This window comes from Asparagus officinalis, chromosome 4 (genome assembly GCF_001876935.1).
Source record: "Asparagus officinalis chromosome 4, Aspof.V1, whole genome shotgun sequence".
Lineage (NCBI taxonomy): Eukaryota > Viridiplantae > Streptophyta > Magnoliopsida > Asparagales > Asparagaceae > Asparagus > Asparagus officinalis.
Genome location: NC_033797.1, coordinates 131,388,058 through 131,415,710, shown reverse-complemented (window position 1 = coordinate 131,415,710; position 27,653 = coordinate 131,388,058). Strand labels below are relative to the sequence as shown.

Below are 27,653 nucleotides of genomic sequence, written 5' to 3'. Positions count from 1 at the left end.
ACAAAAAACCTTGACCTAATTTTTTCGGCTTGGCGACTTGAATCCTATACTTCCATTCAATTTGGTGCCTTATTAAACTACCACTGCCATTATCCCTCTTAGTTGCTTCGGACCAAGTTCTCTAGAGCCATATCTTGTCCTCTTTCATCCATTAATTATAATTCTCACCTCTCCGAGTTGGTGCATATTTAATAAGCAAGAAACCCTAAAGTGTTCTCTCCATGTACCTAAAATTTTGAGTTTCTTTTGTTATTACTTACTACAAACCTCATTTAGTTAATGTTTCTGAAATATATTTTTTCCACCGTCCGAGCACAACAGCATATAATAAAAATCAATCTGCGTCACTCTAGCTATAATTAAAAAAAAGTTTTTAACTCCTGAAGAAGATTTCTTATTCAAAATATTGTCATTTGCTATCAGGTGAGAATCAGCTGATATGGTCCTCGTAATAATACAAATCACTCACCTTCATCACCGTGAATATGGCGCTCTATCTTAGAACTTGGCAAGCAATCACAGTGGGTTTCGGTTCACATCCTTGTATAATAAATATCTGGACCTTGTTTTACCTAGAGCAGCATACCTGAAAATTTAAGTAGAGTTAATATTTTGAGGCAGGAAAATTTCAAGACTATGCAATAACAAATGAAGTACATACTCCATACCATTGAGGAACAAAAGGTGCCATCCAAATCGCATCCCCTGCTTGTACCGGGTACCTGACAAGCATGAGAATAATAGGTGCACAATATTATGACCAATTTACCAGCTGAAGTATAAAATTTTGAGTAAAATCAATAAGATAGGGTAAAATCTACATCATCATCTCCACAAATTTTGTTGTTTTCTTATGGGTGTTATTTGAATCTAAAATCAATTTGACAACTAGGTGTGATGAAAACGGAAACAAACACGGAGAAGATAGTGAAGAAATATGGCAGGAAAAACTTATAGAGGGCCCTCTACAGGATACCGTTTAGGGAAAAAGGAGAGGGTGCCACCAATTACGTCGTGAATTTTTAAGTACATATCCCTAACGTCTGTCAGTGCAAACACTATTGTCTATCACTACAGTTGTGACTTCACTGTTTATGATTGCACTGATAGGTCAGGTGTCATCCTCTCTTTACGGACATATCACTAATGTCCATCAGTGCAAACACTATTGTCTATCACTGCCGTTGTGACTGCACTGATAATAATTGCAGTGATATGTCAAGGGTCACCTTCTCTTTCCTCCCCATACAGTATTCTAGAGGTTATCCTCTATAGGAGTTTTATTCAACATATGATCTACTTGAGTGCAGAGCACAGAAACAGTAATGAGATATTGATGTGGCAGCGTATGGACAGATATGACATGTCCAAAAATTAGGACACAGGTACTGTAGGGATATAGCAAAAATTATACAACAAATGCATGTAGACACAAACATACGCAATGCATGAATATGAATGCTTTTAAGGATTAGTTGTCTCATTTGCTTCGCCAAGTTGGATTGTTCCTGTCCCTGCTTCTTAACATATGGCTTCAAACTGCCACTTTATAGGCATGATAACATTTAAAAGGAAGCCCATACTTAAGAGTTTGCAAAATGGTTTCCACTGAATTTAGCAGAATCAAACATATACACAGCAGAAAGTAACTCAGTTTGTTAAACATGCATAAATCTCCAAAGTGCTAGCTTATATCCACACATGAATAATAGAAAGCATGATTTTGTAGCATTACTCTCTAGGCTAAGTCAGATCACATTCTTACCAGCTGTCAGCCAAGCGATATATTCCTTGTCCCTCTAAAAGAAGCAAGCCATGCTGGTTATAATGGACCTCCTGGAACAATAAGCAACATAAAGAAGCAGTTGTACTGTAGAAACATGTTTCGAACATAAATTTAGGTAACCTTAGGACTATAGTAAATTTGTACATGTTGTCACTTTGGAAAGTAGAAGCATGTTCTTGCAATTTGGAGTGGCTGCTGTGAGCTGCACGATAAGGGGCCAACCTTATCATACGCCACCGCTGAGAAAAATCATGGGAAAAAAGAAGAGGAAGTTGATTGGAACTGGATCTAGGGTTCTTGCCACTTCTCCAGATCCTACAATTTCTCAATTGAGGCAAACAATTGGGGGTTCTAACTCAGTGCAAAGCTCTACTAGCTCGATTCAAATGGAGAGTACGGGACCGAGGGGAGCAAAGACGAAGCTTCCTATGGAAGAGATCTCGATGAATCCAGATGTTGGGACTTTGTCTTCTCTGGTTAAGGGCAAATCGATTGAAGGGGATGCTGTGGTGATTGGGGATTCTGGTGGAGATCATTTGTTCTCCAATAGAATGGCAAATTCTACGTCTAAGAGTTGGGTTGATGCTGCAGATCTTGATGATGATGAGGAATTTCCTTGCCTTTCTGGAGAGGAGATCAGATGTCGAAGATACCATTATGAAAGACGATAATCAACAAAAGGGAGTGGCAGAGTCAGGTAACCCTCATCCTTCTAATACCAAAGCTTGGTCTAGTATTTTTGCTGACAATAGGAAGGTTGGGAATGGCTTGAGTTTATCTTGTTCCTAATACAACTGAGGGTATTGCTATGTCTGATGAAGAGGAATGGAGCTAGGGGGGAGAACAATGGAAATTTGCTCTTATTGGCAATGTCATTGGTCTAAATGTGAGGTTTAAGGCTATGGAAATGTATGTGGAAAAAATGTGGAAGCCAATTGCTTTGCCTCAGATTTGTTTGTTAAAACCTGGGCTGTATTTGTTTAATTTTTCATGTGAATATGATAGGAATAGAATCCTTGAAGCTGATCCCTGGTTTTTGGGGTCTAGACCATTTTTACTTAGGCCATGGAGAAATGATGCAAATATGGAAAATTTCAATCCAAATGTATATCCTATGTGAATTCAGTTTCCAAATTTGAGGATTAACTTGTGGCATGCAAGGGGTACTAGTAGAGTTGCTAGTTTAGTTGGTAAGCCTATTACTACAGATAAAATGACAGCTAGTAGAGAGAGATTGGCTTATGCCAGGGTCCTTGTAGAGGTTACCATGCCATCTACTTTGCCAGATGTGGATTGATTCAGGGGTCCTAATGGTATTTCCTATAATCAGGAAGTTGTCTATGAATTTAAGCCTAGGTGGTGTGATACTTGTAAGAGACATGGGCATGATACTGGGCATTGTAAGAGGAAGCAAACTAAAATGGTATTGAGACCTAAAGTGATTCAAACTCCACCTGATATTGTTCCTAATAAAGAACAACAGGAATGGACTAAAGTGCAGCATAATGGGAAGGATAAGGCAATAATCAGCAGAGGAAATTACTCAACAAGAGTCAGTTATCCAACAGAACTAATTTACTGTACTATGAGGGGGATAATCAAAGAGGTGGTGGACGTCCTCTTACTAATGATGCTAGTACTTCAACGCAAGGGGTATGCTCATCAAATGGTGTGGCTAGTGGGAATCAAAAGGAACTTAACTCCTCGATGGTTGACAGATGGGGAGGCTCTTCCTCTAATTCTAAATGAATATAGCTTTTTGGAATGTGAGAGACTTTAATAAGCCTAATAAACACCAGATGGTGAAAAGTTTTATTCCTCAACACCATATATCTACTACAGGTATTTTAGAGACTAGAGTGAGAAGTTCTAAGGCAGAGAGGATTATTAAAAAAAGTGGCTAAGGCCTAGGAATGGATGGCTAACTATAATGCTTATAATAATGGCAGAGTATAGATTCTTTGGGATTTGCATGTCCTAGATGTCAGTGTTATTTCTATTAGCAAGCAATGCACCACCTGTAAATTAGATTCTATTGATCAGAAGGCAAAATGTTATGCTTCTTTTGTTTATGCTGCAAATCAGCTAGTCCAAAGAATGGAAATCATTCATAATGGAACCTGTCTCACTGATGATCATAGGAGGATTCTTCTGCAGGATATTACTGATGAATAAATCCAACTGCTGCTTTTTCTATTCCTGCTCAAAAAGCCCCTGGCCCTGATGGTTTTTCCTCTAGCTTTCTTACTGAATCTTGGAGTATTTTGGGGTATGATGTGATTCAAGCTGTGAAGGAATTCTTCCACACTGGGAAATTACTTGGACAAGTAGATACTACACTGGGAATTTTTTATGCTATGATATGGCGTGCTGTAGCTGCATTGAAATGCCTATAGGCTATTAATGATTGCATTGAAGTGCCTATAGGCTATTAATGATAAAAAAATGACCTATTATGGATCAAGTAAGTTCATGGTAATTATTTAAAAAGGCATGATATTTGGCACGTTCAAGCTAGAACTAGTGACTCCTGGGCATGGAAACAACTTCCGAAAGTGAGGAATACATATTTGGCAAAATGGGGTTCTTATGAGAATATGCTTCTTAAGTTCAAACAATGGTCTTCTTCTGGGAAGTTCAAGATGGCTGAAGCTTATGGTGATATTGTTTTCTCATCTCCTATTGTACCATGGTATAGAATGGTTTGGAGTTCTCTTAACGTACCAAAGCACGCATTCATATTTTGGTTGATGACTCAAAGGAGGCTGCTTACCCAAGACAGGCTCATGAAAATGGAGATTATATCAAGTAATTGCTGCTTATTTTGTGGACTATGTGTAAAGCCATGAACATTTGTTCTTTGAATGCATATTTTCTACAGAAGTATGGTGGAATATTATGAATTGGCTAGGGTTTAAGCACAGGAGCTGTATGCGGCATCGTATAAGGGAATTCTTTACAATCCACTTGAGGAAAATTTGTATCAGTTTGGTGAGGAAGTGTGCTTTGGTAGTGTTGAGAGAGTTGTTTATTCTTTATTGTTTAGTCTCACATTGGTTAAGGACAAACTCCTCCATTTCCCAAAACACTAATATTTATTAATAACATTGAAGAGAGCTAATAATATCTAGGAGCTTCACATTAACATGGTATCAGAGCCACCCTCTTCTCTCCTCTCTCCAATTTTCTAGACCCTAGCCGCCACCCTCCCAAATCCTAGCCGCCACCTTCTACTTCTCTCGAACCCTAGTCGTCACCCACCACCATCAAACCCTAACCCTCAGCCCTTAGCCACCAAACCTACCCGCCATCACTTCCGACAAGCTCGCCACATCCCATGACGAGATCTGAACCAGGCTTTCAATATAACCTTGCCGCTTTGCCGAATTTCTTCCGCAGGGCTATTGTTCATCAGTGTTACTGTTCAACACGAGTTGTTCATTCAAACCAAGCCCTAGTCGATCAAGCTAATCATTTCTCTTAACCAACTAGATCTTCATAGATCTTAAACTAATCATTTAGCTTAACTAATTATATCATCCTATATCTTAAGCTAATTGTCTAGCTTAACTAATTCAATCAAGCTAATTATTTAGCTCCATATTAATGATCAGTCTTCAAAAATCTCTTTGAGATAAGTGATAAGTCATTTTTTCTCTTGAAGAAACCAACCTTGCAAGATGGTTTTACTTAGTGGATTGACTGCTTCTTGTTAGGGTGATTATTTATTGATGAGTTGATTATTAGAGATTGATTTGTTGTTAGGTGAGATTGATAATTATTTGCCAACAAATTACTAGTTGCGGGATCTTATTTACTGTGTTGATAGCGTCCTCCAGTGATTCTGCTATTTCGATAGACGAGAGAGTTGAGACGAAGACCCATACGGAGGTGCTCTCTAGTATGATCACTGATAAGAAATTGAATGGGTCCAATTACCTACTTTCAAAGTGACTTGCTCAAGTTTATGCTTCGGGTCAACAAAATGATCAACATCTTATAGATGACCCCCCCCCCTACCGGTTATTGCCTCTTGGAAATAGGATGACACTCGTATACTTCATCAAATTTGGAACAGCATAGAACCGTAGGTCCTTCAGCTAGCAATTCACTATAATATAGCAAAACATATGTGGAAGTTTTTGGCGCAATTATATTCACGTCGTTAGCATGCCAATTGGGTGTATCATGTTATTCAGGAGTTATTTCGGAGCAAGATGGACGAGCAAAGTCAGACTTTTGAGGAGCATGATAGCAACTCCAATCACCTCACAAAGGCGTTGAGACAGATTTTTTTTCCATTATGGGGATACTCCGAAGATGCAGGATCAATGGGATCAACTAATGGTATTTAACTTTCTTGGTTCTCTTCCACGGTCTTATACTTCAACACGACCACGGGTTATTGGGAACTCTGCTATACATTCCTTAGCAGAGACATATTACTTCTTGATATCAGCAGTGCAAGCAGCGACAGTAAGTAGTAGAGTTTACCAACAAGCCTTCTCCTGCAACACAAAGTAGATAGTCGATTAGTCAAGAGGGTGGTTGTAGTGGAGACCGCTTTGGCGGATGTGGAGGACACTTTGGAGCACACGGGGAATGAGGTGATAGTTCATAAGGAGTTGTAGGGGAGGATTCATCCGATTCCTCTATCCATTGTCATTATTGTAAGGAGTCGAATCACATGAAAGTCCATTGTCCTCACCTACATGGAAAATAACTTCAGAGTGCACATGTGGCTTCACAGGAGAGACTCATAGATGAGGACATTCACCGCTAACTTGAGCAATTTTAGCTCTAGTTATTCCAGAAATTTAAGAAGACACAATCCTCTCATGCTATAGTTACACTTGTCCAGTCAGGTAAACCCACTGCTTGCCTTGTATCATCATTGTCTCGTATAAATTCAGGGATAACTGACCATATAACTGGGAATAGAGGTATATTATCCTCATGCACACCTACCATCACCTTTTCTTCAGTAGTATTGGCCAATGGATCCACTACACCTATAGAAGGTGTTGGATCTACCAACATTACTACTATTCCATTTTCATTGTGCTATATCTTCCTTGTTTTTTATTTAATCTCTTATTTGTCAGCAGGATTACTAAAGCAATAAACTGCATGGTAATATTTTTGCCTACACACTGTATTTTTCAAGTACTTGGGATGAGGAAGACGATTGGCATTGAATGTGAGCGGAATGACTTGTATAAGCTAGACTTTATCCCAACCTAGGTGGCCTGTATTAGCTCCAGCATCCACATCAGCCTTTCATGCACATTTTCAGTTTGATCACCCCCCCTCTTTCGATTCTTAAAAATTTAGTTTCAGATTTGAATCATGTCGAGTCCTTAGATTGCGAGTCACGTCAATTCAAAAAACACCAACGGGAGTCTTACCCGAGTCGCACCAATTAGAGGGCTAGTAATCCGTTTGATTTAGTGCATTCAGACGTATAGGGTCCTCATTATGTTCCATTCAAACTCAGATTCTAATATTTTATTAGCTTTGTGGATGACTTTTCTCACATGACTTGGATTTACATGCTGAAAAATTGTTCTAAAATATTCTCTACTTTTAGAGTTTCTTGTGCTAATGTTAAAAATCAATTTCATAATGACATTAAAACTTAAAGAATAGATAACGCTAAGGAATATTTTGATAGCTCTTTCATAAAATATTTGGAAGAAAATAAAATTTTACATCAGTCGTCTTGTACTTACCTCAACAAAATAGGGTCGCTGAGTGCAAGAACAAATATTTGCTATCAATTGCTAGGACCTTGTTATTCCATCGTCAAGTTCCAAAATATTTTTGAAGATACTATTTTGACAGCCTGCTACCAGATCAATAAATTTCTTTCATCTGTCTTATAGAACAAAACTATGATTTCCCTTTTATATCTAGTTAAAAACGCTTTTCATTTACCTCCTAAAATCTATAGGTCTTTATGCTTTATTCACATAGTCCTCAACCAACAAAATTATATTTGAAATCTCTTAGGGGAATTTGTCTTGGATATTCTCTGACTCAAAAAAGATACAAATGTTATTGCCCCTCCCTGAATTGGTATATTGTTTGAGCCAATGTTATCTTCTTTGAGAACAAACTAGGACATATTGCCTTTAATAAATCCTTACTCTCCTGATGATTATAACTATCTTATTGTTCGAGAAAGCACTGTCAATGTTCCTTCAAAGACTACTATACAAACTGATCTACCATTCAAATTTGTGAAACCAGTTCAGGTTTATACAAGACGTACTGCTCCACAACCTAAGCTATCGTCCAAATCCACCCAAAAGCCTAATATACTAGCAAATCAAAATGTGACCACACAGCCAAATGCCCAGCCAATTGATAATCTTCTCATTGCCCTCCGAAAGGATAAGAGATCTTGTTCTTAGTATCCTCTTACACAGTATGTATCTTACTCTTTATTATCTCCATCATATTATTCTTTCATATCTTCTTTAGATTTTCACCCGATTTCCAAGAATTTGTCAGCAGTTTTATCCAACTCAGGTTAGACGACAACAATGCAAGAAGAGACCTTGATTATATCTAACTCAGATTGGGTGCAAATGGGTTTATATTGTCAAAATAAACCCAAATGGCTCTTTAGCTCACCTAAAAGCTCGACTAGTTGCAAAGGGGTATTCACACATCTATGGCCTTGATTATATCGATACCTTCTCTCCTATAGAAAGATGATATATGCCCGTATTTTTATTTCTATTGTTGCTCGCAATCACTGCCCAGTGACCACTACATTAGTTGGATGTTAAGAATGCATTCCTTAATGACATTCTTAACAAGGAGGTTTGTATAGAGCAAACACTAGGTTTTGTTGCTCAGGGGGAGTGTACCAAGGTTTGTAAGTTGAAAAAATCGCTCTACGGCTTGAAGCAATCTCCAAGGACTTAGTTTAGATGTTTTGCAAAAGTTGTCCAGACCTTTGGTCTTCATCGAGCTCAGAAAGATCTCTCCGTTTTCTCTAGATTTCATAACGGGAAGCGGATCCTTTTAATTGCATATGTTGACGACATTGTAATCACCGGTGATAATTCACACGGTATTAGTCATTTGAAGAAGTATCTACAGCAATAATTTCAAACCAAACACCTTGCATTCTGGAAATATTTTCTAGGTATCAAATGGCTAATCGAAGAAGAGAATTCTCAGACCTCAGAGAAAATATGTGTTTAATATGTTGCTAAATGCTGAGATGTCAGAATGCAATGGCATTAACTCACCTATGAATGACAAAGTCAAACTACCACCAACTCAGGGAGATTTACTGAAGGTATTGAAGAATACAGACGACTTGTAGGAAAACTATCTAATAGTCATGAGACCAGATAATGCATTTTTGTTAGTGTAGTTAATTTCTCTCAACACCTAGAAAGCTATGAAAAGGATTCCTAGGTATCTCAAGAAAACTCCAGAAAATAAAGTATTATATTCAGATATCAGTCATAAGAGAATTGCAGGATTCTCATATGCAGATTGGGTAGGATCTCCTGAGAACGTAGCATCAACTACGGGTTATTATGTGTTTCTTGTAGGAAATCTAATATCATGGAAGAGTAAGAAATAGAGTGTAGTCTGTCGATCTACAACTGAGTCCGAGTATCAAGCAATGACGAATTTGACTTGCGAGCTGATCTAGGTTAAGAGATGTATTAATAGAGATTGGTTATCCTCTGGAGTGTCCCATGAGCTTGTATGGAGATAATAAGGTCACCATTCACATAGCTAAGAATCTAAAGTTTGATGAGAGGACAAAACACCTAGAGATCGATTGTCACTTGATTCGTGAGAAGATGGAGAAGGGATTTGTTAGAACCAAGCACATACCATGAGACCATCAACTTGCAGACATTCTCACAAAACCTCTTAGGAGAACGTGAGTGAATTTTATTTGTAACAAGTTGGACATGCACGATATGTATGCTCAACTTGAGGGGAAGTGTTGAGAGAGTTGTTTATTCCTTATTATTTAGTCCATTGGTTAGGAGAAACTTCTTTGTTTCCCATAATACTATTAATAACATCCAAGAGAGAGCTAATAATCTCTCTAAGGGTTTCACATTAACAGACAGCTATAATTTATGCAATTTGGTTTGAGAGGAATGCACGATCACATTCTGGTCTATCTAGGAGTATTGAGGCTGTTGTTAAGTGGATTAAGACCTGCTCTCTTGTGGCTCTCTATAATAGTCCAATCCCTATTGAATTTAAATGTTGGTTTGACTCTTTATAACGGTTACAAATCTTGGGGTTTGAGTTTTATGTTGTTCTGCTCCTCATGTTGAGGTAGCTCGGAGTGTATTAGGGCCTTGTAGAGTCCTGAGTATGCCTGGGATGGAATTATGTACATAATGCTTACACATACACCATCATTATGCATCAATAAGTAAACTAAATAGAAGCAAAAATGTGTTCTGACGAACCTTCACTTGAAGATACTCTCCAGGTTGGAAATCCATAATCTGCGTGAACAATGAAAAAGATTATTAGATTATTGCGAACATGTGTTCTTTGAGTGACCAATGGATGCAATAGATCTGTAGCCCCTAATATACTGCCTGATGGGTACTAGAACATAGGAATGACAGTTTTTTTAATAGACAATTTCAGGCATATATGATATAAGAGAATAGATAAAGTAGTAAGATAAGTTGAATGAGTAGTAAGTTCATATACCTTTTTCTAGTGACAGATAAATGGATCCAAATGATCATAGTGATTCGGAACAAGACAACGCAAGAAAAGTAAGCCAGTGTATGTTATAAGGCACACATGCTTCTTTGTTTGGAAAACAAATTCGGATGCTTAATTCTATTAAGATGATGATCAAGACCAAGCATATGTAAACACAATAGTTACCCCATGGCAGAGAAAGCATATCTGTATCTATCTAAAGACTCTAGACTGAAAGACAAAAATTAGATCCAACTTAAACAAATAAGCTTTCTCAGAAATGAGATTATCCAATTAAACTCAAAGAGCAGTATAAATTTGGAGTCACAAGAGGGCCAAGTTGCTGGCTAGATCACAAAGAATTGCTTTGAAAGGCAGGCCAATAGGTTTTCAGCAAATTGCAAGAATGCACTTTTAGGAGGCTTGAGATCATTCACTAATCAGAGAATACATTGTATTGCTACAGCAATGTATTTTTACAGCTGGAAATATGATACTCCAGGAAATTTAGTCCGACATCGAGTGGTGACTAAGAGAAGTTAAGTGTTTATAAGGTAAAAGCATCAAGTTCTAGTGTAGCATCGGCCAGCTAGTTTTGTCATTGGTTTGAGCCAAACAACGCACTAGCACAATGGGTTCCACGGCTTACACCGCGCCAATGGGCTCATGGGTCAGGGGCATCATATGTATCAAATCAATTGTAGTGTGAAACTAAGTGCTATACGGGACGAAGCGCTATGCGGGATTAAGCGCTACATTGCATGAGCGCGATGGGAGCCACCTCTACAACTCATAGAAGACATCTCTAGAGTCCACATTGTTTGGTGGTGATACTAGGATGGACCATTGTCATACCGCGATGAGGACATCATGCAATTAAGGTGGGGTGGGTGATGGTGATACCCTAAGAAATTTAGTCCTACATTGAGCGGTGACTCAAAAAACTCAGTGTTTACAAGGTTAAAGCATGGGGGTTCAAGTATAGCATTGGCTAGCAGATTTTGGCAGTGATTTGGGCCAAATAATGCGCTACACTCAGTGCATATCACAGGTTACACCGCGTCAATGAGATAGCAGGTCCGGGAGTAACAAATAATATCTTTATGCTGATTAGAGGAGACTAACCATTACACCGCTAAAGCTGATTTATCTTGACTGATGGCACTACAGTTATAAACCTCTAGTCGTTTGGGCAAAGAGGTCCGGGATCTAATTGCTCTCATATGAAAATACAAGCTTTAGCTTAAGAAATTATTTTAACCCGTCTCTTTAACAAGACCTCTTCTTTCAAATCATCAAAAACGTAAAAATTTCTCAAGGCTTAACTCATTATTATCGCGCAGCCCTGCTCTGCAGAGCTAGGTTCCTATGACAGTATACACCATCATTGAGCATCCACTCGGTTCTCTAAAGATATGTCTTGCTCCCAAGTTCAATTAAATTCAACATGACCAGTAGATTTCTTTAGTATACAGGGAGTTAAGCCCAGTATATCAAATATAATGTTGTCTTATTCCAAGCAATCAAAATCTCATCCAACAAGAATTTCTTACAGATATCAATAATTGAGTATCATCAAAGATGCAAAACAGTGTTTTTACTGTATGTTAGCATCACCACTGGAAAGCCTAGATTTCTTCCTCTCTTTTTTTTACTTTTCCCTTTTTTTCAGTATTTCATGTATTAGTGCACTAATAGAATATCACTGCAAGGACTCACATGGATATTAAAATCATAGGCAGCTGAAGTAGGCAGCAGCTTCCTCAGTTCAAATACCTGATCAGGAGGGGAAAAGTTGCATTAAGAAAACATAATAAAATAGTTCCCTGATGAAAATTCAGGAAGAAATGTTTAACTCAAACTCATGCTTATAATTAGAAGCCAATAGCAACCAAAAGAGGGAAAACTTTTTCTAAAACACATCTCAAATCCAGAAAATACATAATTTTCTGTCTTTTTTCTGTAAGCATAAGTTGAAGTATAATTAATATTCAATATATTACCTCCCCTGGAGTTTCAAGAAGAGGCTGTTTGTCTGTCTCACCTATGATCTGTTCAGGATAGTAATTTTCCAGGGTCGCATACCTGCATAACGAAATCGGGGGGGGGGGGGGATAGAGAAGAAAAAAACCTAGCAATTAAGCCATTTGAATGACATTTGATTATGCTCCAAAAAAAAGGAAAAAGTGATTTGAGAATCTATGTTGTGATTATACAATGTGTATGAACATGAGGCTGCGGAAGAGGAAACAATCAGTGAAGTCTGATCATAACAGCATATATTGTCAGAAATTACAGTTGGTTGAATACAAACAACAAACAAAGGAAGGAGTCAACTTTCAGTCATGATGTAAATGGTTATTTGTTCATAAAATTCTGAAAATACTGTGACAAACCTTCGCTCGAAGATAACAAGAGTAGTTGTCATCTCTGACTTCAGAGAATGGTCCAAGTTAGGAGGTATATATGCATAATAGTCCACCTGCATTTAACAACAGCATGAAATTAGAATCACACCGTTTGAAGTTTTTGTCATGGCATTGGAATAACCATCCCCATGCACAAATTCAAGAAGCAGCTAAGTTATAAGCATATTACACTACTAAATAACAGGATAATTCATTTTCGACAAAATACGTGAAATCTCTGTGTGCTCAGATATGATAGATTGAAAACAATACAAATGGCATAGGCATTACAATAATAGAGGTGTTTCCATATAAAAAGCCATAGTTCAACTAGATCTGAGAATACACAGATGAGCAAGTAGGAATATGGTAAGAAACAGGATGTGAAATGACAGTTACCCAAAAGAAAGAAGGGGAAATAAAAGAAACAATAGTATTAGTATCCATAAAAAACTTAGGGGTGTTCCCATTGAGTATAAATGATTGAGAACAAATTGATATGGTTTGAGCACGTGATGTATGACAATCGGGCACCGTTTAGTAGTGACAAAGGAGCAACAAGGACTCGAAGTAGGCCTCAGCATAAATGGTTGGAGGCAATTAAGAAGACACTAACTCTCGATTTTTGACAAGATGGTCCTTATCAGAGCTTAGCAGAAGAAAAAAATTCCCGTAGCTGACTACAAAAATTAGGGAGAAATGCTTTTATTTTAAAAAGAGGGAGAGAGAAGGAAAAAAACTATTGATGCATGAAGGATGTAAAGTATAATATTCAAAGCTTGTGATCTTACATGCAATTTATGACTACTGCCCGAACCATTTGAGAATAAAACGGAGCCCTGAACCACAAAAACAAACCTGAATGCGTCCCCACAACATAAGAAAAATTAGTAGTCAAACAAGTTAAAGGATGACTGTCAATATAAATAATTAAGATTGGAAAATTATATGGATAGAAATTCAATTAATGTGCAAATATCGCCTAGCAGAAAATAACATAGGTACTAAACAAGATCTAAAGGAATATATTACGAATATCTATAATGTTATAGTTATATTAGGAATAATATATTAGGAATATATGGTTGAGAGATATTAGAGATGTGACTGAGAAAATAAAGGAATATGTGAAAAATATGTTTAGCATATTCCTTAATTATACGTAACATGTATTTAATTCCTATTAGTATAAATATAAGAGATCAACAGAGATCTAGAACCGAGTCTCTAGTTTCCCGTAGAATTAATTTCAACATGGTATCAGAGCCACACAAAACCTAACCTCTACAAAAGCTTAGATCATCACGTAACCCGAACCTTCCAATCCCCCACCACCAAACTCCTCCCTCAGCCTTCTTACCTTCCTTCTTCTTATACTGTTTACTGTGAACACCAAGCACTCTATTATTGTTCACAATGAATAGTACAGTGTAATTGTTTGCCATGAACTGTATCGTAGTACTATACACCGTGAACAATATTTTTAATTTTCATTCGCTCTGCTTTCGATGGACTTGTCGCTGATCAAGATTGTCATTATTGATAGCAGCAGTCATCCCCGATGTACAAGTTCTCATTGTCACCTATGCCAGACCGATTTGCCTTCGTTCACACCATCTACGCAACTTGTTGACACCACCTCCGTTGCCGCTTGTCTCCTAGAAACCTTGACCACCATTAGCTCGAAAAAAAAGTAAAAAAAAGAAATGAAAGAGGAAAGGAAAATAAAAAGGAAAGGAAAAGTAGAGGGGAAAAAAGAAAAAGGTAGGAAAAAAGGGAAAGAAAACAAGGATTTTGATTATGGATTTGGTTTGGATTTTGTTTCATGGGGTTGGGGTTGGATCTCAAAGTAATTTGTTTTATTTTGATCTTTAAAGTTGGACTGGGACTTTGTTATGTACCGGTTGTCTTTTTGAGGATGGAGGAGAGGTGTTAGATATTTGGTTGGCTTGAAAGAGTGGTAGGGTGTTGCTACCTTGACATATTTTGAGATTGATGTAGAACAATATTGTTTTGTTGGTTTGTTTATTAGATTTTGAAGATTAGTTAGAAGGAGATTGCTTCGTTGGTTTGTTTTGGAGTTTGGTTCGGTGAAGATTTGTTTGGCAGATCCCTAAAGAGGGACCATTCGTTTGGCAGATCCCTAAAGAGGGACCATTCGTTTGGCAGATGGCTAAAAAGTGATTTTTTTGTGGATCTCTGGTGACGATCATTTATTTGGTAGATCACTAGTGATGATCATTTGATTGGTGGATCTCTATAGAGGATCTTTTGTTTGACAGATTCTGGAAGGGAGCTTTTGTTTGATGGAAATTTGATGATATTATAGTTAATGGAGCAAAAAGATCTAGAGATAGACCTAAAAAAAACTTGGTTGAAAGCAATTAAGAAAGATATGATGATGCTTAGTTTAACAGAGGAGATGACCCATAATAGAGCAGAATGAAAGAATAGGATTCATATAGCTAACCTCAAATATTTGGGATAGAGGCTTTGTTGTTGTTGCAACTTTTGTTTGATAGAACATGAGAGAGGATCAGTTAATTTGAATTCAAGTGAAAGATACGAAGATCAAGACTATTGCAAAGAGGTCACATACAAAATAGTGACTTTTTGAGCTTCATCACAGATTAGAGTGTGCACTTTATTTGTAACAAGTCAAACATGTATGATATACATGCTTCAGCTTGACGGGAGTGTTAAAAAATATATTCTGGTGATTTATGATGTCATAGTTATATTAGGAATAATATATCAGAAATATATTGTTGAGAGATATTATAAATGTGATTGAGAGAATAATGGAATATGCTAAAATATGTTTAGCATATTCCTACTAATATGTAACATGTATTTAATTTCTATTAGTATAAATATAAGAGATCAACAGACCTCTAGAATTGAATCTTTGGTTTCCCTCAGAATTAATTTCAACAATGAGCAAAGATATTGTATCGAAACAATGTGGAATTAGTTGTTCTTACCTTAACATGTGAAAATAAAATTACTATCATCATTTATTTTAATAGCCTTGTTTTTCTACAACATTCATGGGTATTTTGATATGTTGATATATTAGGATTAGGAATTTATCGATAAAATTCTTACATAAATTTCCAACGTAGAGACTATTTCAAACAAGATATTATACTACCTAAGGTTCTAAAGGAACTTGTCTATAAAGAACTTGATATGTTGATATGATGAAGGAAATGATGGGAGAGGGAGGACATACTCACCTTTCAACTCCCTTTTCAGGTAATGCCGAAGTTGAACCCTCTGTGTGGAACAGAAACACTTGTAAACATTAATGAAAGAAAAATATACGTATGAATAGGAGTAGGCTGATTGCAGTAGAGCAGTGGCAGTGAGAAAAAAAACTTAGTAAGTTCAGGTATTAGATAGGAGCGAATGGCGTAAATGATTAAAAATAAGAATTCGTCAATTAGCAATATGCCCAACTTTTATGAAATTAGAAGGTGGAATAAGTAGAACATAGAAATAGTCAATGAGCAAGAGGGTCCACCAATTAGCACTAAGGATGTATACAGTTATGAAAATGAGGGAGGAAAACCTAAGGAAATTGCAACAAAACCTTGACCCTTACACATCTAATGGATTATGCAGACAAAGTGGCTACAAGTATCTGCGTTACTTCTGCAGTTACAGATGATAGCAAGGAAAAAGAGAATACATGATTTAACTAGTACCTCATGAAGGTATGTACTATACAAACACTAGGTGAAGTTACATGAGCTTAAACAGAAGTATGAGACCTTGATTTCTGACTATATATGCAGATAATAAGGATAGAGTTGAAATCGGCAGTGCTAACAACACTTCCAAACTCAAAGTCACTAGGGTTTACTTGTAAGAGGGTGTCCATTTAAAGATCCCCTAATAAGCAGGCGTCAAAACTTATGCAAGCGTGATATTTCTCTAACTACCAAAAATAATAGACAAATACTATGCAGAACTGTAGAAGTTTAGATTACATAAGATTTAAATAGAGATCATATTTGACCTTTCGAAATAAAATTGTAGAACTTGGTCTACTCTATAATTACTATCATTATGATAAAAAATAACACTACAAGGAATTTGGCAAGCCGTTGGCACTATGCAAGTCATGGAACCCACTGGGGAGCAACTCGTATGGCTCGATCCACTGCCAAAATGTATTAACACTAGTTGCTCTTGAGACATTTGATTTTACTATTTAAAGCCTTCAAATTATTCATAGCTTCTTGATATGGGACTAAACTTTTGGGGCATCACCATCATCCCATCTTTAAATATGTGACATCCTTGTCGTTGCATGACAACTAATTCATCCGAATATCACCACCAAACTGTGTGGATTCTAGAGGTGGCTGCTATGGGCTCCTACCGCTTTTGCGCTATGTAGCAGTTAGTTCCACGCTTTCGGCAAGCAATACTATTTTGTCACGCCCTGGGTCAGCGAGCGTGTTATCACGGTGCAAGTCATGAGATCCATCGAGTGGAATGCATTATTTAGCTTGTTCCACGGTCAAAAAGTGCTAGAAATTGTTACACTTAGATCCTTAACTTTTACTATTTAAACCCTTCAAACTCACAACCACCTTCTAATGTAGGACTATAGTAGGTTGCAGTACTACAACCCTGCCTTATCTACATGACATCCTCACCGTAGCTTGACAATGATTCATCCCAGTATCATTACCATGCGATTTGGATTCTAGAGATGACTCCTATGGACTCTCGAGTTGGTTCCTATCATGCTCACACAATATAACACTTAATCTTGCATAGCATTGTCTTCTTGATATCTGACCAGTACCCTTCATAGCACTTACTATCTTCTTGACATTTGGTCGAAGCCCTTCCTCGAAGCAGCAAGTTTTATCTTTATCATTACCTAACAAGTGAGGCAAACTTTGATAAGTAAACTCATATTCAAGCACTGTTTTATCAACTTGCTCTAATCTTCGAAACTCTTATATTTTCTGCTAGCAGACAGTTAAGGGAAAAAACTTTTCATAATAATCTTCTTAAATTCGTCCCATGATATTTTGTAAGTATTAGCTCCTAATGTCTTTACCTGCATTTGCCACCACCCATAAGCACAGTCTTTTAGCATATACACTGTGTACTCAACTTTTTCCTGTTTAGGATATTTCATATAAGTAAAAACTTTTTCTACCTCAGTGATCCAATATTCTGCAATCATCGGATCCATAGTGCCTCCAAAAGAGAATGGAGATAGTTTATTGAATTTAATCATGCCAAGACTTAACTCTAAACGATCATTATTCAAGACCAGTGTGTTGGGTACAATCAATATAGCCATGATGTCTGGTAACAACAATCATCACTACTTGCAACAATTGAATAAGCGTACTATTATCCACTTGGGTGTTTCACAAGCTAGGTGCATGTGCAACTCTAGATCTCATTAATTGCTAGATTGAGATCATTATCACGATTGGAAGGGTTTGATCATTGCCTGTAGCCATGTCTTTCTACATACAGTAAAATACTTATAGGTCAGTTGTTACACCGAGTGGCAAATTTCTAAGCTAGTCACATATATGTGATGCAAATAGCTATTAAGTCGATCATCGTTCAACACCGCAAACACGATTCAATATTTACAAGCCAAGACTATATCACTGATTTTTAACTTTTGATTCATACATATGTACAAGTACATGGAATTTACATATAAACATGTGTTTTCACCAAAATGTGACTTAATATACACCAAAAAAGAAACAAAAAATAACTATATATTGTTATACAAAAATTTCCTACTCACTAAACTCTTGAGCATCTAAGAAGAGGAGCTACTAGAGTAGGACTCTTATTCTGTAGACTCGGTTTCTTTCAAGTCTCCTTCATCTAATTCTTCTTCTATTTGATCTTTTGCTATTGGCTCTTCCAACCCCTTCTCTAGGTCTTTTGGGTCGCGAAGGATAGTTGTGCCCTGTATATACTCAAAGTTTGGTCTGACATAGGTTATGGGTCTACCAGAAGTCAATCATCCCTCTAAATCAAGGCCAATATCAACACAAAGGCTTGCGAATTCGCCCTCAGAGGAGGCAGATCCCTAATTCTCACTAGCGATCTCGACCAGATGAGACTCAGGGGCGAGGTAGTATGATGAATCAATCATGATAACCTCTGGGTGAGAGTCCAAGGGCTACTATAATCACCTCAATAACAAATTCGTCGTCATCCAAGGGATTAGGCTCGGACTCAAATGAATCCACTGCAATCACCTCCACAACCTCATAATCATCATCACAGGAGTCTGGCGTTGTGCGGTCGGCTAGGATCTCCTCAGGGTTTGTTTCATCAGACTCAATCTCAGCCTTCTTGGATGAGCTCCCATGAAATATATATTGAGGTTGTAGATCACCTCCACAACCTCATAATCATCATCACAGGAGTCTGGCGTTGTGCGGTCGGCTAGGATCTCCTCAGGGTTTGTTTCATCAGACTCAATCTCAACCTTCTTGGATGAGCTCCCATGAAATATATATTGAGGTTGTAGAGCTAGAGCGGGTATATGATAAACTAGTAGAATGTCCCCGTCATCTTACAATGAGGGCCACCTTTCCAAACACTGAAAAAATACAAAGAAACAAATGTTAAGGCAATATTAAATAAGGTCAGGTCTACTTTGAAAGTAGTGTTACGTGACACCACTTTGTTCAAGGAATACAAGGATCCAAATTCATTGACACCCACCAATCTAAAAACACCCAGCCCTAGTGACTCCACTTATAAAACCACGTGATGCACACCTAATTCTTCTACTTACTCACTCAGCCCCATCCAAATTACCAAATCGAAAAATTACCGTGCAACTCAAATTTAGAATGGGCCTTTTCTATATTAGTCCGCCAAACCTTTCATATTTTGAAATGAGTTTGAAATAAGTCTCTCAAATCTTCATATTTTGCAATTAGTCCTCGAATTCTTTAAAGATTTTAAAATTAGTCCCTCAAATATTCATATCTTGAATTAGTCAACCCACGTGTTGTGTTTTGAAATTAGTCCCCCAAATCTTTTAAAGTGGTGCTAACTAGAGGGACTACTTTAAAACATTTAAAAGATTTAGGGGACTAATTTCAATTTGAAGATTTGATGACCAATTTCTGAGTATGAAAGAATTTGGAATTTAGTATCAAAAAATCCCTTTCAAAATTGAAAATCTGCGATCAAAATTTCCCCCTCTATGATCCTACTAGCGCTAGTGTGCTAACACCTTCTCCTTTGCCCTTATATCCTCCTCCGTCACCTTAGTTGTGAAGATCCCTATTCGCTACTCTTAGCGCTATCCTTAGTGAGTTTTTGATGTTTTTCCATATATAAATTAAAGGTATTTTTTGGGTTTCGGGATTGGCATTGTTTGATTTTGGTGCAGGTTTAGTTTTTTTTATTACAATTAATTATAGTGACACCATTATCTAAAAATTCTGGGTCCGCCACTGATACTAAAGGCACATAAATCATAAATAGTAAACCCTACATGTTTTACCTCAGATATACCCAAGAAGGCCTCACTATAAAAATACATGTATATATATAAGTCACATAATAATCAATCAATATGGTAACACTCATTTGGCGTATATACACAATGTTAATGATCTCCACAAGAACCCTAACGCAGAAACCAACGGTCCAGAATAATGATCAGTCAAAATTAAGATTTAGTATGGCTGGATTCAAGAAACTATCTTCACCCGCTTTAGGAGGAACTACACCCGCTTTTAAAGGGACAATAGATTCGTGATTGTAGAACATCGGATCACCGAGATGGAGAAAGTTTTTGCCAACATGAAATGTCCCGAAGTGGAAAAAGTTGAGTATGTGATCTATATGCTAAAGGACTATGCTTATGGATAACGGCAAATGCATAAGGACATTAGGACTTGATGCATAAAAAATATCATGGGGCAAATTCAAGAAAATTTTCTATAAGACGTATTTTCCCTCAACCATCCGTAAGCAGAAGGAACAATAGTTTTGAAGATTGGAGCAAGGTGATAAAGCAGTAACCAAATATGATGAGTTTACTTATCAAAGTTTGCCTCTCACTTGTTGGTTAATGATGAGGATAAAGTTTGTTGATTCGTGGAAGGGCTTCTAACAAATATCAAGGAGATAAATAAGTGTTATGTGGGACTAAGCGCTAAATCGTGTGAATGTGATGGGAACCACCAGCCACCTTTAGAATCCACATCGCCTGATGGTGATACTAGGACAAATTGTTGTTATGTCACAACGAGGACGTCACATATATAAGATAGGGTGACAGTAATACCTTAACCCACTATAGTCCCACGTCAAATAGTCGTAGTGAGATTGAAGGGTTTAAATAGTAAAGCTTAAGAATCCAAGTGTAACAATTGCTAGCAATTTTTGGCAACGGAACAAGCCAAACAACAAGTTATACTCGGTGGGTCCCACGGCTTACACAGCGCGGACGGCCTTGTCAGGCCCGAGGCATGACAAAGCATGTATTTCCTATCTTTCTATCTCAAAATACCTTTCATCAAGTTCTTTTTTACAATTATTAGTGTTACTTCTATAATAATGGATGATAGCAAAGAAAATGAGAAGTCATGTCTTCACTTGTAGCTCACGAAGGAACGCACTATACAGACAGTGAAGTTAAAAAGGGAATTAAAAGAAAGTATGAGAACTTTATTCTCTGACTGAACATGAAGATAATAAGGGCACAGTTTAAATCAGTGGCACTAACAATATCCTCAATTTTCCTAGGGTTAACTTATAAGAGGATGTCCATTTAAAGCTTCCCCTAAATAAGTAGGCAGCAAAGCTCAGGCAAGAGTGAATTCCTCTGAGGTACCAAAATGACAGATAAATACAGTGTAGAACCGTAGAAGTCTAGCTTGTAAAAGATTTTATACAGAGACCAAGTTTGACCTAGCCTATTCTACCCTTAGTATCATTGTAGTGAAAAATATACTAGAAGGCATTTGAAGCCTATCTTTCCTATCTTTCTATCTGAAGTTTCCTTTCATAAAGTTTAATCCTGTAAAGACCATGCTTCTCTTGGATCATCTCAATACCCAATTATGCTGTAAACATAAATCTGGGAGTACACAATGCAATTCTAAAAGGTCCTTCATATCCATTAAGGCCATAGATCATAGCTAACAATTGTTATGGAGATGGAAAACAAGTCGGACCACCAGAAACCAAAAGAGCCACAACAAGCACTAAGCTTGGACGTGTAAAGTTCAGTATTTGCAAATCTCACCTTGCATATTTACCAGGTACATTGTAAAATGTGATCCCATTGCAGGGCTGACCAAATAAGCTCCCAATGTATTATCCCTGTTCGATAAAATGGCATCTCAGGAACGCATTCTACCATTAAAATCCAATCTTGAGCTTTTAAAAAAAAATAGAGATGTGTTAACTTTACCAGTTAGGTAGAGGGCTGAATACTTGACTCTCCGGCGTAATTACAGCATGGTCTCTTTTGTACACACTGCGAGTGAAACCAGGTAAATCTGCCATATATAGTAATAACACTTCAATGGTTTTGTAGGATAAAATTACAACAAATTAATATAAGATATGATCAGAATAATTTCTTTCATTCAAGTAAATTACAACAAAAAAAAATCACCCTATGATAACAGATAATTCCCCTAAGGCTTCAAAGTGGCACTTTACCCCTCGCGTCTTCAGTTTGTTTCTGATATAATATTCTAATCTCAATATGATAATCGTGTGTCATATCCTACAACACAGACTTACTGTCCAACTTAACTTCCTACAAATTGAAATGGAGGATCAAATTGTCATTTTCAAATTACAAAAAAAACAATAATAATAACAATAATCATCCTTAAACAATGGAAAACTCTCTTGAGGTTTTAAACGCGACAATATACCCATCTCATCTACAGTTTCTAGTCCACTAACAATCAAATCTTAATATAATAATCATATATAATCATCTAATCTCAATATAACAATCATGTCTTAGAAATTGAAGTAGAGGGATCAAACATTTGGTTCGTAATTACCAAAAAAACCACAAAGAACAACATATGTGACACTTTATCCCCTCATCATCAATTTGCAGCACAATAGCCATCACTTTTTCCTATATAATCATCTATTTCGATATAACAATCCAATAAAAGTGAAATGGAGGAGGCCAAACTGTCAGTTTTGAGGGATTTTTCTGCAAATCCCACAAAACTCAGGGGTTTTTCTCTAATTACCTTGAAGATGGGAAGGAGCGAGAGTAGGGTTTGTGACTTTCCAATACTTGGGAGACTCAGCGCTGTTGCGAGGTGGAGAAATTGAGCAGAAACCCCCATCACCCAAGACCGATTTCACTTCAGCTGATTCAAGAAAAAAAAGACAAAGAGGTTAAAAAGTGATAAAATGCCAAATATAAAATGAAGTCTACTGAAGAGAGGACGAACCCCAAGAAAGAAGGAGGGTGAAAAAATGAAATAAAAACTCCATTGATTTGATGAGCTGAAGTTTGGGGCTTTGCTTTTGCACGGTTTGGCTCTGATGACAACAAATCTTCCACTTCATCAGAAACGAATATGTGGAGGGTCCCATGTAAATTGGTGATTTATGATTTTAATATTTTCCAAGCTTAATTTTTTTATTTGTGTTAGTTTTTCGATATTTTTGTGAACAAATTTTCACTGTAGCCTGGTTTTAAATTTTTATTATCAAAATCGACTGTGTATCGTTTTATTTACTGAAATCGACCGGTTTTCTCGTCACGTCAGCGTCGTGGCGAGAAAGCTGATCGATTAATTTTTAATCATCTTCATAAACAGTCGGGGTTGGCAACCCCGACTGTTTAGTTCAGCGCCCGCTAACAGCTTCACTAAATGGTCAGGGTTGGGAACCCCGACCATTTCGTAACAGACCTATTTCGAAATGGTCGGGGTTCCCAACCCCGACCATTTAGCAGAGCCCAGCCAACGCTGGGTTAGCCAGGGACGAAATGGTCGGGGTTGGGAACCCCGACCATTTCGAAGCTCATTTTTAATTGGTCGGGGCCCCAACCCCGACCATTAAGCAGAGGGCAAGGGCGAGGCCGAAAGTAGTCGGGTTTGGGAAACCCGACTACTTATTCTGGGTCCCCAGCACCATATAAAAGCCACCGCAACCCCCTTTCCCCGATCCCATCTCATTTCTCCGCCTCCCTCTTCTCTCTTCCGTCTGTTCTCCCAAAACCAAAGCTTCAGATCTCAATTTTGAGCTCGTTTCTTCGGCGGAACTTCAAATCAAAAGTTATCTTAAACGTTTTTAGGTAATTTCTTCTACTCCTCTCCTCTTTTAACATGTAGAAATGTAGGATTTTTTTCTTAAAAATAATTTGTTAGGATTTTCATTCATAAATGAATTTCGTGGGCTAGATTTATCTGTGAAATTCGTTTGTATGATGATTATTATCGATGTAATTAACTTTTAGGGAATATAATGTTCAATTGTTCAATTTTAGGGTTTAGGATTTACAATTTGGGAATTAGGGTTTTTGGTTGAAATTATGTGAGATTATTTGCATATTAATTTAATTTTTTATATTTAAATGATATAATTTTCTTTTGAATAGGTTGAACAATATGATGTTTATTGTTTGTTCTTATGGTGGGCAAATTAATTATGGGATGAATAATATGCCAATGTACGTCGGAGGGGTAACGACGCCATTAATGATCTCGGAATCATATAGTTACTACGACTTGGTTATGGAATTACACCGAGTTACGGAAATTGACCCACGAGAATACCGACTGAAAATTATATGCAATTGGCCCATAGCTATTGATAGAACATCCGCAGTGGAGATCTCGAACGATTATCATATGAGTATTATGTTTAAATTGGGCAAGTCGCAACAAACGGTAGAATTGTTTATTGAAAAGTTACCACATAATCCGTGCCAAATATTCAAACCTCCAGGAGAATTCTCACGCATGTTAGATATGAGAGTTAATTCCGATGGGTTTCTTTCTTCTTCGAATGAAATGGAGCGGGCTCAATTCGGTGGAACGTCAAATGTCATGAATAACGAAGTCTCTTATGGAAATATGGGGTCGTTAAGTAGGGCATCAATTGAAGAGGATGAAAGAAGCAATGACTCGGGAGGTGAAGAACAATATAGTGCACCAGTTGATAGCATGCAATTTGTTACCCAAGATGTCGAAGATAATCCGGAATGGCCTGATGAGGCTTACGTTAATAATGACTACGTTGAGTATGAAGAACCACCCCCCGACGAGTTTGAAGATGATGAGTGGATTCGTTCTTCCACAGTAAAAGATATGTGCATCGGTGAAAGTTCAACTCGTAGAGGAGATGATGACGCCCCCTTTAAAGTTGGTGATTTATTCGAGACTAAAGACCAATTGGTTGGGAATGGCCTGATGAGGCTTACGTTAATAATGACTACGTTGAGTATGAAGAACCACCCCCCGACAAGTTTGAAGATGATGAGTGGATTCGTTCTTCCACAGTAAAAGATATGTGCATCGGTGAAAGTTCAACTCGTAGAGGAGATGATGACGCCCCCTTTAAAGTTGGTGATTTATTCGAGACTAAAGACCAATTGGTTGATGCTATTCGTGAATACTCTTTCGAAAAGAATTTCAAGTTCAAGCAAGTTAAAAGCAATCGCACAAGTTATGATGCAATATGTTTTATGAACACACAAAGAACAGGTCTGACCGAGGGAAATGAAGCTGATTACTCATGTCCTTGGAAGTTATATGCATTTGCAGGAAAGAAACACAATTTTCAATTTAGGATCAGTGAATACTGCGGTGTTCACACATGTGTCAATCCAATATTAGAGCAAGATCACAGTGGTGCATCTGCCTCTTACATAGCGCGGTTGATTATGCCAAAATTAAGGAAGAAGCTTGATCTAACGCCCGATAATATAATTGAGAAAGTGCTTGATACCAAGTTCATTAAAATCTCGTATATTAAAGCATGGAATGCAAGAAGAATTGCGATGACAAAAATATTTGGTGATTGGGACAAGTCTTACGCGACACTAGCTCAATATCTTGATGCGATCAAAAGAAGTAATCCTGGATCTGAATACAAACTCATAACCAAAGAGATCGATCCGGGAGTTCATCAATTCACCTCTGTTTTTTGGGTATTTGGGCCTTCGATTGAGGGGTTTAAATTTTGTCGGCCTATTCTTAGCATTGATGGCACACACTTATACGGTAAATACAAGGGTGTACTGCTTGTTGCTACAGGAGTTGATGCAGATGGTGGCTTATTTCCTTTGGCCTTCGCCGTTGTGGAGGTCGAGAACAGTGAAAATTGGGAGTGGTTTTTTTCTTGCATTCAATTATATATTTTTAATGTGTTGCCTCCTAGAAAAATTACTTTCATATCTGATAGGATGAAAGGTATTCCAAAAGCATTGTGGAGGAGATTTGGCTCTCATCACCATCATCGCTATTGCTTACGACACATTAGGCCTAACTTCAAAAAGAGCTTTAGTCAGATTCATTTACAAAACCTTCTGTGGCAAGCGGGTTGTACGCCGGAAACATATGTGTATGATCGGATACGGGATCAAATCAAGACAACATCTCAAGCTGCACATGATTGGATTGAGAGAAGTCTGGGCAGTGATTACGTCGACCGGTGGGCACTCAGTAAAGATGGAGGGAATCGGTTCTGCATGATGACAACCAATTGTTCTGAAAGCTTCAACGGGGTACTTAAGGGGGCTCAGGCAATGCCCATACAGGCGTTGGTTGCGAGGACATTTTATAGGCTCAATTACTATTTTGTCAAGCGGCGAGAGGATGGAGCAATGTGGGCCTCGTTCTTGACACCAAAAAATGAGGCGATTTTAGAAGCTCGAGTTAAGCAGGCGAGAGGCACGAAGATTGTTAGATTTGCTGTAGATGAATGGGAGGTTACAGACAAGCATGGTCACAATTACACCGTCAATTTGGGAGGTGCACATTGCACATGCACCTGTAACATACCAGAATTGCAAAAATTGCCTTGTCCACATGTCATAGCGGTTACGTCTAAGCAATCGGGGGGTGCAAATATTTCGTATTACATATACGCATCTGAGTGGTATCAATCAAGCAACTATAGAGAGGCATATAAGCAGTGTTTCCACCCCGTACATGATAGTCGTTATTGGCCACACTATAACGGGCCGCATGTGGTGCCTCCAAGCTATAAGAGACAAGTCGGACGCCCACAACCAGTACGCTTAAAAGGTACTATGGATGAAGGCCGGGAAGGAGCTCCGAAAAAAAATAGATGTGGATATTACAGACAAGCCGGGCATAGAAGATCTCATTGCCTGACCAATCCAAATAGATAGCAATTAATGGGTACAATTTTATACATTTGTAATTTCATTCTAACTCATTTATAGATCAATGCTTATAAAAAACTCAAACAATGCTTATAAATCAATGCTTATAGTAAAATCAATTTTTTTCTAACTCAATTATAGATCAATTAATGTATCATCGTTATATGTGCAGATATTTCAGTTATGGAGGCGGGTCCATTGACACGTGATGTTCTTTATGACCAAGAGCGCCACCGATCCGCGAAGATAGACGCTGGGGAGGTAAAGTGCAATTTTATTATTTTCAATTATATATAAATTTCAATGTAGTTGATTGTTACTGAACATTTGCACTGTTTACTACATGCAGGCCCCGAGTATTACTATTGTC

At 37.6% G+C, this 27,653-nt stretch overlaps 2 protein-coding genes across 2 annotated transcripts; one reads left to right on the top strand and one right to left on the bottom strand.

Moving 5' to 3' along the window:
• LOC109838862 (probable (S)-ureidoglycine aminohydrolase) lies at positions 326–23,489 on the bottom strand. The gene is made up of 13 exons (XM_020407292.1): positions 23,376–23,489; positions 23,169–23,291; positions 22,358–22,445; positions 22,190–22,266; positions 16,149–16,188; positions 13,701–13,767; positions 12,898–12,983; positions 12,505–12,586; positions 12,221–12,277; positions 10,252–10,290; positions 1,766–1,836; positions 669–722; positions 326–586 (listed from the first exon to the last, which is right to left on the bottom strand). The coding sequence occupies exons 1-13, from the start codon at positions 23,416–23,418 to the stop codon at positions 517–519; spliced, it is 897 nt and encodes a 298-aa protein (XP_020262881.1). The 5' UTR covers positions 23,419–23,489; the 3' UTR covers positions 326–516.
• LOC109839309 lies at positions 24,945–27,289 on the top strand. Its single transcript, XM_020407740.1, has 3 exons — positions 24,945–25,299; positions 25,383–26,265; positions 26,338–27,289. The coding sequence occupies exons 1-3, from the start codon at positions 24,945–24,947 to the stop codon at positions 27,287–27,289; spliced, it is 2,190 nt and encodes a 729-aa protein (XP_020263329.1).

Excerpts from the sequence above, each read along its gene's own strand:
- LOC109838862 (XM_020407292.1), bottom strand. The coding sequence starts at position 23,418 with ATGGAGTTTTTATTTCATTTTTTCACCCTCCTTCTTTCTTGGG. Across the intron at positions 10,291-12,220 it reads CCTATGATTTTAATATCCAT|ATTATGGATTTCCAACCTGG; the intron begins GTGAGTCCTTGC and ends TTGTTCACGCAG. Across the intron at positions 723-1,765 it reads TATCGCTTGGCTGACAGCTG|GTACCCGGTACAAGCAGGGG; the intron begins GTAAGAATGTGA and ends CATGCTTGTCAG.
- LOC109839309 (XM_020407740.1), top strand. The coding sequence starts at position 24,945 with ATGGAGCGGGCTCAATTCGGTGGAACGTCAAATGTCATGAATAACGAA. Across the intron at positions 25,300-25,382 it reads TGACGCCCCCTTTAAAGTTG|AACCACCCCCCGACAAGTTT; the intron begins GTGATTTATTCG and ends TTGAGTATGAAG. Across the intron at positions 26,266-26,337 it reads AACAGTGAAAATTGGGAGTG|GATGAAAGGTATTCCAAAAG; the intron begins GTTTTTTTCTTG and ends CATATCTGATAG.